Source organism: Camarhynchus parvulus, chromosome 4 (genome assembly GCF_901933205.1).
Source record: "Camarhynchus parvulus chromosome 4, STF_HiC, whole genome shotgun sequence".
Classification (NCBI taxonomy): domain Eukaryota; kingdom Metazoa; phylum Chordata; class Aves; order Passeriformes; family Thraupidae; genus Camarhynchus; species Camarhynchus parvulus.
In genome coordinates, this window is record NC_044574.1 from 28,040,594 (window position 1) to 28,054,927 (window position 14,334).

Below are 14,334 nucleotides of genomic sequence, written 5' to 3' on the forward strand. Positions count from 1 at the left end.
TTCTGCATGTAATTTTTGTTTTAATGGTTCAGTACAGAAAACTGTTAATGTTTTTGGGATAGTATGGATAAACTTGATATAAGAGTCTAGCCCACTGGGTACTATGGCAAGAAAAACTAATCTGACCTGAGTTCCTTCAAAGGATATCTTTCCTTAACAACTCCTCATATGTGCATTTTGTTACTGATTCTATGCTAGAGGGAAAAAAACCCCAATCTTTGTTTTACCTACTATCTACTCCAATCTTCCACAGCTCTCAGCAGCAAACTTCTCTTAGGGTACTGTGTAAGTACCTGACATTTCCACTGAATAGAAGCTGCACAGTTGAATTACTTGTTAATAGTATCACAAGACAAAAATGGCATATCCCCTTTGGAGAATTTTCTGTCCTTGAAAAACAGCAAAGCAGGAAAATAACTCCATGGTCCCTTCCTTCCTAATTGAGAATGATTCCCTAAAATATTTTAGGAAAGGGTTATATTCATAAATGTTCCTTGCTCCATTTGCTCCTTCTAGAGAATTTCTTCTCTCTTTTGCAAAAAGTTCACATTCAATGTCTGTATGGTACATGTCTCTGCAGTAACCAGGGCTGCAATTTCTTTAACTCACCCTGCTAAGAGGAGACTTAGTACACGCTTCTTGTTTTATTAATCTTATGCTTGATATAATTCAAGAGTACTTCCTTGTAACCTTTGACAGAAGATTGCTTCAACATGGAAAATAAATGGTGGGAAAGCTTTTTTATCCATCCATCCATCCATCCATCCATCCATCCATCCATCCATCCATCCATCCATCCATCCATCCATCCATCCATCCATCCATCCATCTCTTGCATGTCCCCTGCCTAAACTTTGTGCAACAGCAGAGAGTGGGAGTGCTCGTGAGCACGAGCAGACATGAGTTTGTATATTCTTCCTATGAGATAAGTATTTAAAAGAGCTGGATTTCCCCTGCTTTGAGAATTTGCCTCTCTAAGGCAGGGCTGTGCCAAACCCTTAACATTTAAAACTCATGATTAAACATTACAATAAGGATACCTTTTAGAAATGCAAATGCATGAGATGCAGGGTTTGGGGGCTAGAAATAAAAAGGTTGCCTTTTGGGGTAGTTTAGTTTCTCAGTATACACTTTTCTCATAAGCTTAAGCTTCACAACAATAAGGCTTCATAATTAGCTTTTATAAACAAAGTTTTAACCTAGAACATAGATTTAAAAAAAATATTGAGTGTTTTAAAACTCACAGTAAATTTTCAGAAGTTGGCAACATTGTCAAGGACTTGAATTGATCATCCAAAACCAGAAATCATGTAGTAAATTCCTCATTCTAGTCACCTTGTGGGGAGAAAGAAGAAAGAGTGCCCATCATGTTGCATCAATGTGAGCCTCAGGATGGTGTTTTTTTTTTTTTTGGTCCAGAGTCAGAAGTTGCCCAGAATATTTCTGTGCAGCTTTCAGGCAGAGAAGGGGGCACTTGCTGGACTTGGCTTGTTTTGCTTGTAATATAAATACCTATTTTGTTTGTTTGTTTTATTTTTCTGGTTTTTTCAGCAACAGTTGGCCAAAAATATAAAATTTGGGCAGCCTCCACAAATGACAATTTCTGCAAGGACGATGGGGGAAGCAACTGCCAGTACGGAAGATGATGCACTGCTCAGCAGCCCCGTGGAGACTGAGACCCAGCAGGACACAGTGATCTCAGACTGCAGTAATAAAGTAAGCACTTCACATTGACGTGTCCATGGCACTGGAGCAGTGCTAAAGCAGCAGAGTTCACTGAGGTGTAGCAGATGTTTCCACTGAGGCGTAGCAGATGTTTCCAGTGAGGCATAGCAGAGCTCAGTGGGCTGTTTTACATGGGAGGGATCTCTCAGCTGGTGCTTCTTGGCCTGGTGGGAAGCATGCTCCTGGCATCCTGAGCCAGGTCATACAGAATTACTGGTTTGAGTGTTTGCTCTGGGCTTCCAGCAGTGCAGACATTACTTCCAGTGTTGCTAGAACACAGGAATTCTTTCTAATACAGAAAATATTTTAAAATATGGACTTCCTAGCAAGGATAGTTGTTCACAGCATCAAATACCAAAAAGGAAAATAATTTCAAAATGAGAGGTGTGTGAAGCCTAAGCCTGTAAGGTCTAGGTCTTAGAGCAAGTACGCATATTTCTCAAGGATGGGAAACAAAGGTGAAGAAGGGAGAGAAGCATTTTGAATGCTTCCTAAAATAAAACTTCCAGTATAATTCAAATAATTATTCAAATTATTCATGGAGGTTTTGATGCGGTGGGCTTTTAGGTGTCCAGAAGGGTCTTTTTCAGACAGTGAGGAAACACGGTGAGTGAGAAAAGGTCTCTGGAAAGCCTCTAAGGCACGACTGGTTGAGTGTGTTGCTGTAATGGCAGAAAGGAGTACAGAGACAACCTTCCATGCCAGGAGGCTGGCTTTTGCCTGGGAACCCCCAAGGAAGGCATCCAGGACCCAGTACATACACATGGCCCTTAGGATCCTGGGGCACCAGGGCATGAGCCTGCACTCATGTTCACTCACACTTGTGCTGGCTGTGTGAAAGGCCAAGGCAGCAAGGGTCCTGTGCAATCCATGCCTATGTTCAGCCAAACACACTGAAGGGACATTTATGGCTGAGCTGGCCCAAATTCTTCATCAGTCTTTAAGGGACAACATAGCTCCTCTGTGACCACTTCTTTCATGGTTGTGGCTCAGTCTGCTGGGGAGTCGGGCATTTGGGTAGGACCTGCACACTCACACATCTCCCTTGGCGATCTGGAAAGATAAAAATTAAACCAAAATAAAGTATTTTTTTGGCCTAACAAGTACTCCTTCTGGTGTGATCAGGTAAGGTGAATCAAGAGCATCATCCCATGTGCCTCAGAGCACAAAGTGTGCAGTGGGACTGTGGACAGGGTTTGGCAATGCACTGTCTCTACCCTGGTGCTAGGTGAGCTTGTGTTTGAGATAAACACAGATTCTCTGCAGACAGCAGAGAATCTTCCTGGGTCTTGCAGGAGATCCGAGTGTCACCTGGTGTCTTCCAGCTCAAAGGACGCAATAGTTCAAGCACTAAAACCTGCTAGAGTGTTTTTGTTAACACAGAGGGAGAAATTCAGTTCTTACCAGCTACTCTTTAAAATATTGAGTTTTGAAAACAAAATTAACACCCCTTTGCACAATTCTTTTTCCAAATACTGAAGGAGCAACAATCCCTGCTCAGAGGCAGTTGTAGACACTAACAAAACAATTTTCCATGGATAGTGTCAGCCAGAGCATTCAGTACTTCCCTTCTGTTTCTGCACACTACCGATTACCTGTGTTATCAGAGAATTCTGGTGCATGGCAGCTTCCCTGGTTTCTGCTCTTCTCTCATCTGCTGGCTTGTTACTCCTTGGCATGTGTATCTGCATAGGTCTTGGGGGATGGGCTGGCTTCTGTCAAAAATTGGTGATCAGGACCACATAGATCTGCTGTACTTTGTGCAGGTTTCCTGTGGTGCTCTGTGACTTCTGATTTTCCCAACTGAGTAACGTGGATTGGTGGCAAGAGTTCTGGGTTTAATTTAATCTGTAGTTGTGAAGCTGAGCTTTTAGCCTTGATATTAACAATCATGTGGGGTAATGGGATCCCAACACACATTAGGTTGTGAAGTAATACTGTGATAGAATTATTAAAACCAATATTTCTGGCTGTGGTGAATGCTGCTTCAAGTGCTGTGCCTTGAAAATTCCTCACCATGATGGCTTGGAGAGGGACAGTAGCTAAAGAGTCCTAGTTATCCAGGCTTCCATGGCTCTGGGGGACTGTTGGCTCTCTAAAAATAGTCATCAAGAACATGGAGCTGAAACTCCATGCAGCACAAGTAATGCCTGAACAGGCTAGTATCTTTTTTCCTTATGTGTAAGATGGGAGAAAATAAAATTATTAAGACCTGATCAAAATCCTACAAAGCTGTGCTCTTTCTTTTGTTTTGGAAACTGATTATCTTGTTAAGGAAGCCTGAGTGTTTTGCCTTTTGTAGCGCTGTATAGACAGCAGTGATTCAAGGAGCAGTGAAGACAAGCTCAGAGCACGTAGGAACAAGAATTGCTTATCCATCAGTCCTGAAGGGATAGGAAAGAGGGAAAAATCCTATCCTAACATACATGATTTCACAAGTCCTTTGAATCACAATTAATTGATCTTTTCCATTTTAATACTTGTTTGTGGTAATTTTTTCTAGTCCACTGACACTCCAGATTTCTTGAGAAAAATGAATTTTCTTGGAACAGGATATGAAATGGAAGAAAAGGTAAAAAAACTTTCATACTTGGTTTGCACTGAGTTACATTCTAATTTTAGGTATTAGAAGCCTGACAGTTTCTGTTTTCATACATTGACTGATCATCCAGTATTTTGTGAATGCTGTGCACTTTTGGAGCTAGTAATAACTAAGACTGAGAAATCTTAAGAGCTGATTGCTGGAAACAGCAGAACCCAGTCTCTGCCAGTCTTGCAGCATTCCTCTATTTGATGTATTAATCACAGAGTCATAATTTTCATAAGTACTTCTAATACTTTGTTATGCCTGCATGTAATTCAATAAGCATATGCAAAATGTTCCCTCAGCTTTTAAGTAATTGGTTCCCTGATTAGCATATGTTTAACCTCAGAAGATTACAGAGCTGTCTTGAAAACAATGTATGTGATTTCTTTCCTTACAGAAGATGTTTTCTCCCTCTTTTTTTTTTTTTTCTCTGTCTTCCTTTTCTATTTGTGTTATGCCAAATGCAAGTCTTGGAATGATAACTTGATGACTTATGGAAGAGACAGATGACAGGCTCATTCTTACATGCCTAGACATACAGTTCCACTATTTATTCACAAAAAGAGTCTCACTGAATCCCTTTGCTTATATTTGCACTTTCTGAACCCAAGTATTTGAAGAGCACGAGAAATAAAGCACCCATCAAAGCCAGTGTTGTCTTACTTTAGTATTTTGCTGTTTGGAGCTGACTTGGGCAATTCCACATGACTCTGGAGGGAAGGTTTTCAACAGGCACCATGCCAGTCAGAGATCCAATGTTGCAGTCATCTCCCATGCAGAGAGTACAGCTCTGTAGCTACTCTATTATGAAGCTTAGACAAGTCAATCTGATTTGCTTCTGCCTAAATCTAAATTATTTAAATATGTAGATCTTTTTTCTCAGTAAGCAAACTTTAAAATGTCCCAGTGTTTGATGTTGCTTAAAACCCTGCCTGTGCCTTTGCCATTCCCAACAAGTTCAGAGTGGAGTTAAACTGTGAATAAACTTCAATAGAATGGTCTAAGTAATTTTTATGTGAAAACTATAAAAATGTGTAGTACTGAAAATGTGAAAATATTAGAACTGCAACTTTCATGTCCAAAGTTTGTAATTTGTATAATGGAAAGCCAGGGTTTCTAAATTTTTTCTGCTAATAATTCACTTGAATTCAAACCTGCAAAGATGTGTGTGTGTGCGTGTACTTTATTTATTTATTTATGAATTTATTTATTTAATGGAACAAATAGTTTAATAATGGTTTCTTGTGTTTGTGATACAAACAGCTCACTCCAATGAAGTCAGCTCGGCCAAAGAGACAGTTTTCCTGTTCTGGCACAATTGAAACAATCAATTTGGATTCAGTTCCGCAGGCTCTTGCTCGTCTAGACAACAGTGCAGCTAAGCACAAACTGTCAGTGAAGCCAAAAAAGCAGAGGATGTCAAGACAGCACAAGAGATTGACAAAGGTATTAAATGACTAGCCAAACAGCAAGAGAAGGGAGATTACTTTTGAAATTGGGTACAAAATAACCATAAATGAGTGTACCAGGATCTATAGGCAGAGGACTTAGGATCTGATTAACACTGTTTTTTACCTGAAACATTAGCTGGAGAGAAGATGCAAACAAGTTTTAATATTGCCAGTTGAGACAACTACTACTTAATCCTGAAGTTCTTCCACTAGGATTTTACATTAAGAGAGTTTTCTGATTCTAGTTTTTCTAGTAAAAAATTTAGGTCATAAAGGCCTAAAGATATGTGCTGCTGTTAATGCTGCTCTGATATAGGCAATCAGATGGTGCAAAATTTGATTGGGAAAAAAAATCAGATTCTCTAAATTTGGCATGGACTCTGACAGGGGTAATATCTTTGCCTTATAAGAAGGAATAAGACTTAAGCAATGTAGCTCTTGCAACAGCTATAGAGAGAAATATAAAGTTGTAGCTTTGTACACTTACTGCACATCTGTTTTGATTTTTATCCTGACATCTTATTTGTTCTTGTAAATGGGACAAGAGTATTCAACTACACAGGGCTCAGGAGAGGCCACTTCCCTTTATTCTGCACCACTGTACTTGCATTTATCACTTTTGTAATGAAGAAATTAAATTTAAACCTCTTGTTTATGCAATGGTTAACTGGAGCCAAACGGTGGCTCAACAAATGATAGCTGGACAAGACATTAGCTGATCTGTTTTCCTAAAGGGAAGCACTCTTCAGGTACAGAACAGAGCAGTATTCCTGGGAAGCTCTGGCTGTGCTATCCATACATGTTCCCACGGTTCCTACAGTAGCACTGGAGTCTCAGTACAGCTAATGAGGAAGATATCCTGGCTCAGGATTTGTGAAAAGAAAGCAAATTGTGTTTCCCTGAGGAGTGTTCTTTCCTGGCTAGCTTTGCAGAGCTTTTCTCTGCAGGCAACAGCTCTGTCTCTGCAAGTATCAAATTTGAAATGAAAGAACTGGCAAAACAATGCCCCTAAGCAGGCATTAATTATTTCAGGCTTAAAGGATGGAGCTCTAAGTAGCAGAAGAAGAATGGGCATATGAAACTCATGCTCTGTTCCTTGGGCTTCTGAAAATTTAAAATGGCAAGTCCCAATGAACACCAAATAGTGATTCAATATTTGGCGTTATACTGCTGTCACTCTCGGGATGTTTTCTTTCTTTTAAAGGCTATCATTGGAATAGGGGAGAGACATGGGATCTATGATGATATAATCCATAACTTGGGGTGGGGTATGTTGGCTCATCTAAATCACTGTTTAAATTGGGGTTTTTTTGCATTTGTAACTCTTGGTTCACTGTGAAGGATAACAAGCCAACAGGCAATGTTCAGTAACTCCAAACTTGTCTCCAATTTTAGGGATCACAAAGTTTAACAATAACAGAATTTGAGCCAGAGGACCTAGAAACTCAGCTGTATGAGGACATATACCCAGGTTATAATGGACGCTTCACAGCAGACAAGCTATTCCAGGACAGAGATGAGCAGAAGCAGCTTCAGCTGGCAGAGGAAAAAAGAATTGAAGATCACTGGGGTATCCTTGAAGCTGAAAGGATAAGACAGATTGTAGAAATGGAAGAACAAAGAGAAATGGAAGAAAAAAGGTGCCAAGAACTTGAGGAGATGCGAAAAGAACAGGAAAAAAGACGCTGTGAAGAAGAGAGGAGGCAATACCTCCTTGATGAAGAGACATTGAAAATAGAAGAGCAAACATGCCATAAAGACAAAAGAAGACTGATGAAGGCTGGAAAAAGGCAAGAGCTGGAGGAGCAGATGCAGAAGGAGTTGGAGGAACAACAAAGACAAAATCTTGAGGAGAAGAGGCACTGGGAAGTGGAGGAACAACAGAGCCAAGAGTTGGAGGAGCAGAAGCTCAAGGAACAGCAGGAACAGAGACAAGAGCTGGAGGTGCAGAAGCTCAAGGAACAGGAGGAGCAACAGAGGCAAGAGCTGGAGGAGCAAAAGCTCAAGCAACGGGAGGAACAACAGAGACGAGAGTTGGAGGTGCAGAAGCTCAAGGAACAGGAGGAGCAACAGAGACAAGAGCTGGAGGAGCAGAAGCTCAAGGAACAAGAAGAGCAACAGAGACAAGAGCTGGAGGTGCAGAAGCTCAAGGAACAGCAGGAACAACAGAGACAAGAGTTGGAGGAGCAGAAGCACCAGGAACAGGAGGAACAACAGAGACAAGAGCTGGAAATACAAAAGCTCAAGGAACAAGAAGAGCATCAGAGACAAGAGCTGGATGGGCAGCGACACCAGCAAAGGGAGGAACAGCAGAGAGTAAAGCAGGAGGAAGAGAAGAACCAGGAACAGAGAGAGCAACAGAGACGAGAGCTGGAGGAGCAGAAGCACCAGGAACAGGAAGAGCAGAGACGTCAGGAATTGGAGGAGAAGCATCAGGAATGGGGAGAGCAGAAGCACAAGGATCTGGAGGAGAAACAGAGACAAGAGCTGGAAGAGCAGAAGAGACCAGCACTGAAAGAATTAAAGCAACATGGGACTGAAAAAGACAGTCAAAAGGAAGAAGAAAGAAACTGGCTGGACGAACAAACAGAGCTCAAGAAAGAAAACAAGGATGAAATACAGCAACAAGAATTAGAAGAGAAAGAACTTGAAGAAGTTGAAATAAAACTAAAGCAGGAGAAAGAGCCTGAGAGCCTCAAACAAGAGAAGAAGCAGGAGGAACAAAGACAGCATTTGAAGGAGAAAGAAAAGACAGAGAAGGAACAACCCCAGCAAGTGACAGATAAGAAAAAGAAACGGGAAGAGCAGAGGAAACACAAACTCACAAAACAAATGCACATGGAAAGTTCAGACTGTGTACTACAAGATGAACTGAAGCAGCAAAAGGAACAAAATGGACATGAATGGAACAAGCTGAAAGAGCAGAAGGTAGACACAGAAGGACAAAATCTTCAGCCAAAACAAGAAAAACTCTTGGAACAGCCACAGGAAAAAGATCAGTTGTGTTCTGCTGGAGGGGCTGCTAGGCATCCAGCAGAGGAGAAGCTCCAAGAAGAATCAAGTTTCCAAAAAGTCAAACAGCCAGAAAAGGGGACTAAAACAGCAGAAGAAATACTAGCCCAGAAACTGAAAAAAGAAGTTGAGGCTCAGGAGCAAAAACGCATAGGGGAAGAACTTCGGTGGCAAGAGGTAGATGAAAGACAAATGGCATCCAGACCCTTCACATTTCAAGTGTCTTCGGGAGATAAACAGATCATATTTCAGAAGGTAAATCTGAGTCCTGTTATGCCCATCAAAGGAGCAGGAATCTCTTCTCCATCTGTCAAAGACTCCAGGGTGCACACTACCAGTAAGGGCTCTCATTCCCTCCCATCATCCGTGTGTGTACCCCACACAGCTATTTTGGTTACTGGAGCACAGCTGTGTGGCACAGCAGTGAACTTGAACCAGATTAAGGACACGGCTTGCAAATCATTACTTGGCTTAACAGAAGAGAGGAAAACTGTGGATATTCCCTCTCCAGAGAAGTCCGAGAGAAAAAAACAGGATCCCAAACCCAGCAGCAGTAAAATGAAACATGCACAAGAGGCATTGAACAACCAGGCTGTACTGGCTGAGTGGGCCTCTATCCGCTCCAGAATCCTAAAGAATGCAGAAAACAACAAATATAATGAGAGAGACCGAGTAACTGCCTGCAGGCACAGTGATGACTGGACACCCCGAGGACGCGGCGCTCCCCACGGCAACTTGAGGAAAACCCTCTCTGCCAATGCAAAGTTCTCAATAACACCAGCATGGCAGAAATTTTCAGACATTTCAAAAACCAATTCAGACGCTGAGAATGTAAATGTGGCAAAAGGCAATGAAACAGTGGCTGTGGGGAGAACCACTGGCTCGTCTGCCGATTCAAAGGAGGATGTGGTTTCCTCTTTTAAGGATAACTTAGCTGAAAAGCCTAAAGAGAAAATGGAAACCCATAGGGAAGTGACAGACAACACTGAAGGCTGTAAATTTGCAAAAGATCTTCCATCATTCCTTGTTCCAAGCTTTCCACATTCTATGGGGAAGGAATTACCCCAGCCAGAACTTCCCAATGCTCTGGAAAATCAGCAGAGTAACAGCACAAAAAAAGCAGATAAACCACCACCAAATGGAGAAGAAAATGTTTCTCCTTTTGGGATAAAGTTACGAAGGACAAACTACTCTTTACGTTTTCATTATGATCAACAGGCAGAGCAAAAGAAAAAGAAAAGATACAGTGCAGGAGACAGTTTTGATGGTGTGCCTGACCCACTTACCTCAACAGAAGGAGAGAAAGAATCCTCTGTTTTCACTTCACAAGAAAGTACCTCTCCTGTCACTGGGAGAGCAAACATCCCTGCTAATTTAAAAGAGTCTTCAGTTACTGTGGTGGAGTTTTCAGCACCTGTGGGCACACCAGTGGTCCCACCAGCCACCGGCCAGAGTGCTCTACCTGCTCATGAGAAACCTGCATGCAAGTCCCTGGTCCCACAGAAACCTGCTTTAGCTCCAAAGCCCACCAGCCAGACCCCACCATCATCTCCTCTCTCTAAAATGAACAGATCAAACCTATCTGAAATGCTGGGGCAAAGGGTGGCTAAAGCTGAATCAGACGGTGGCTGGAGAAAAGAAGACAGAGCAAATGCAGCCCAACCCATACCATCCAATGACTACAAAAATGAAGAGGAAGAAGTCAAAGAAAAGAAGTCATTTTTCCCATCTCTAAGTATTCCATGGAGAGAAAAAAATGACAAAAAGCCTGAGCCATTGAAGAAAGGTATGTATTTCTCAAAGCAAACTTAGCTATTGTCTGCATTTCCAAAATGAGATACTGGAGGTCCAGAGAAAGACATTTGGTCTTAAGTTATAATTTTTACTTGGCATATTACTTGTGCAGGACTGTCACTATGCTTAGGGTTGTCGGAATGAGTGTGAATTCCCATGCCCACAATTTAATTCAGAAGCCCATAAACTCAGTGTGACCAGTGCAAACTACTTAAGAAAATTAATTTCAAGGAGGTAACGGTAGTGTGTGCGTGTGTATGCGTGTGTGTGTTTTTCCTTGGCAGAGATGTTACCTCTGCCTCTAGTGAGTCAGGTGATAGACTCTGTGGTCCATGGATAATAGTGTCATCAGAGCAGATGGTGTAATTTTTTAAATCTACGTTCTGTTGCTTCTCTTTTTAAGGAAATGTTATCTAGCTTGAAAAATACTAAGATGTAGGTCCCCTTATCGTGGGCAAATTCTTTATTTAAGCAATACAGCTGGGCACAGCAGTCTGTGTTTCAGAGGCAGTCTTCAGTGATGAAAACAATTAGAGTAGCCATAATGTCTCCTCAGAAGAGAGTTGAAAGACCCTGTGTCCTGAAATGGTATTCTGTACAAGAGGGAAAATTACCCTTTCAGAGTGAGGACACTCAAAAAACCAAGGCAGGAATTCAGCATTTCATCAGGAAATCCCAATTTTTTTCATTCTTGAATTTTTCGAACATCAGGACACTTCTAAAACAGTATCTCAGTGGAACTGCTGACTTTTTATTTTTTTTTTTCACACACACAAAAAAAACCAATAAATTTGGACAGCTGAGTGAGTGTGTCGAATTAGGTCTTATTCCTGAGGCATAAAATCTGTTTCAGGATTGTCGTGCAGTCTGCAAAGGTCTGTGACTGACATGGCATTCAATGGGCTTAGCTCCAGAATTTTCACAAGGTATTTGTAGGGGTTTTCTCAAGACAAGAGGTGTGCATTACTCAATCAATTCTTGTCATGTTTTCTTTCAGAAAAGCCTGTTCTTCAGAGCAGGCACTCTGTAGATGGCTCTAAGTTGTTGGAAAAAGTGGAAACTTCACAACCACTTTGGATTACATTAGCACTGCAAAAGCAGAAGGGATTTCGTGAGCAGCAAGCTACGAGGGAAGAGAGAAGACAAGCCAGAGAGGCAAAGCAAGCAGAGAGACTGGCTAAAGAAAATGTAAGCAATCTTTAGAAACCTGCCCATTAGAAAACCTGCCCATAATTATAACTGTTATAGCTAACTTTGTTATGTGGGAATATTTTTTTTTATGTTTGGTAAGACTTCATAAAAGCTAAAATGACAGTGAGTAAAAAGTATTCTGAAAGTCTGGAGTTCCCTCTTGCAAATCTGAGACCTCCAGGAGAGAATACAGTGCAGTAGTTAGGCAATTTTAGTGTAAACTCTGAGCATATCAGGTGGTAGTTAATGACAATCATAAGCAGAACTACTGTGCAGGGGATGGAACAGAAAAATTGTGTGCAATGTTGTTCTTTCAGAGCTTCTGTGAGATGTTAACCTTTAATGCTTAGGGAATAGGTGAATATTAGTGAGTCTGAATTTATTTTTATTGCAGCATGTACTATTTGGGTAAAATACAGATGAACAAAAGAAATGAACAATCATGATACATCCAAAGACCTAAAGCAGGCACTGAATTCAATCACTTCTTTCCTGTTCTCCAAATAGCTTTTTAGTCTCCATAGCTTTCTATTAGTAAGGGGAGCATTTCTGCTTGCAGTACCAAAGTGAATCTGCACAAACAGTGATGTTCTATATAGATATCAAAGATGGCAAAAAGGCAGAGTGTGTGAATAACTAAATATATTTTGCTGTTTGTTATGAGAACGAAATTTCTGATGGATGCGTGCATAACCTGAGACATAGACAACTGATGGAAGAAAACAGCAGTGGGTGTGAAGTTGCCCACAGATGTACACTATGTTTCACTGCTGTATTTAACAGGGAGGGCTGGCTCAAACTCTTCAGTATTTTGACTGAAATGACAACATGACAAATTCAACTGTGTGGTGGGTTTTTTAGAGTCTTTAATAACTGTTGGTTTTAGAAGTATCGGTGTTGTAAATCTTTGCCGGAAAGGACAGGTGATGAATGAAAGCATCAAGTGTGTAATCTCTGACTTGTAGCCATTACATGACAGGCTTTCTCATTTAGCAGTTTTCCTTCTCTGTTCTAGGCTGCTGTAAGTAATCAGTCAGATAATAAAAGTAGCAGCAGCAAAACAAGCACACTGCAGAAATCTACAACTCAAGAAGGAGAGAAGAAAATTGAGACTGCTGTGTCGAGACTAGACAGAAGGGAGCATCTAAAAAAGTCGAACACCCTTCCAACTTCTGTGACAGGTACAGTTGAGAGATTTAGATTCACTCTAGGAATAAGGAACTTCAGAAGTGGTATTGCATGTTTTTGAGAAAGTGAATGAGAGTGTTCCCTTTCCCTCATATACTACTGCTAGAATTACAAACGCATTCCATAGAATAACACAACTTATTCCCATCTCATGTGGTGGCCATTATGATGGAAATACATAATTTTAACAGACTTTTACCAGTCTTTACCAGGCTATTAAGGCTGCACTGCTGCAATTCCTTAGAATTGCCCCAGTTCAAGTTAACAAAATTAGGCTGTCTCCCCAAGCCACATCCAACAGTATTTTTGGAACATGACTAATGCACATTAGAGGGATCTGATTTACCGTAAATTGCAACTGCAGTACTGTTTTGCCTTTAGGTTGGGGGATAGCACAGACAGGGAATGAAATTTAACTTGTACAAACTATATTTGTGCAGGAAATGAAGCATGTTGTGTTCTCACACCTCCCAGTTTGTCAAGGAGAAATATTCACCCCCCAATATTGGAAATAAGTATTCTCATTTGAAAAATGCAAAGGATAATCAATTCAGTTGAAGGTAGTCTGTTACTTTGCATCTAGGATTTTTCTCTCCCAGTCAAATATTTGGCATGGTAGGTTGGAACCAGAACCTACTGCTTTATCTGTCACTTCAGTTAAGCTGAAACTACCCCATATTCAAAAGGCAGGCAAATTAACATAAATACTTCCCCAAAGGGCATAATATTTGGGGTGGCATGAGGTGATTGTTGAAATACAGACTTGCATATATTTCTCTAGTTAACAGTAGTCCTAGGGAAAAGGTCTTGGAGTAGATAGGTGTTGAAGAAACCTTTTTAAAAGTTATGCTAGTAAAAAGCATTTTTGAAAGTAAGTACTTTCAAGTGTGTCAGCTGCATCTATTCAGTACCACTCTACACCAAGAACAGTGAAATGCAACTATTGAAAGCAATGAGGTGACTCAATTGATTTGTTAAAGGCTAAACCAGTGCTACTCCTGCATTGCAAACTGTCCCAAACTGAAAAACCCCTACACCTGCCTATATTCAGTTGATTCAGCAGCTGCATCTTCACACTGCAGCTGCACACCAGAGCAAATGTCCCTGAGAACTTCACTTGGAACATCTTGGGTTGGCCAAATGACCTTTAAAGGTCCTTTCCAACCCAAAGCATTCTAAGATCTTACATAAATTGTCCCAAAAGGTTCATGCTTTGCAGCATTCCTGTCAAACTGTAAAGGGGCTCTATTGCAGCCCTACCCCCAAAGACTCAGCATGGTGTTATGCTGTACAGGGTCAGTTCTAGCAGAAATCAAACTCCATCACAATAGATGGTGCCAAATCAGATCAAAGGCCCAAACCCCAATTATCCAAGGTCATTCTCTC

The 14,334-nt window shown here is 41.1% G+C and overlaps 1 protein-coding gene across 5 annotated transcripts in view; it reads left to right on the plus strand.

The window, feature by feature from the left end:
* Positions 1 to 14,334, plus strand: part of CRACD (capping protein inhibiting regulator of actin dynamics) — a 129,289-nt gene that overhangs the window by 110,692 nt on the left and 4,263 nt on the right. For 4 of the 5 annotated variants that reach the window (XM_030948506.1, XM_030948509.1, XM_030948507.1 and 1 more), the window contains 6 exons: positions 1,552 to 1,716; positions 4,229 to 4,297; positions 5,576 to 5,758; positions 7,159 to 10,561; positions 11,567 to 11,757; positions 12,776 to 12,941. In XM_030948506.1, the coding sequence (XP_030804366.1) occupies positions 1,552 to 1,716; positions 4,229 to 4,297; positions 5,576 to 5,758; positions 7,159 to 10,561; positions 11,567 to 11,757; positions 12,776 to 12,941 (4,177 nt within the window). The remainder of the gene's footprint in view (positions 1 to 1,551; positions 1,717 to 4,228; positions 4,298 to 5,575; positions 5,759 to 7,158; positions 10,562 to 11,566; positions 11,758 to 12,775; positions 12,942 to 14,334) is intronic. The other variant, XM_030948510.1, reaches the window with a different exon arrangement.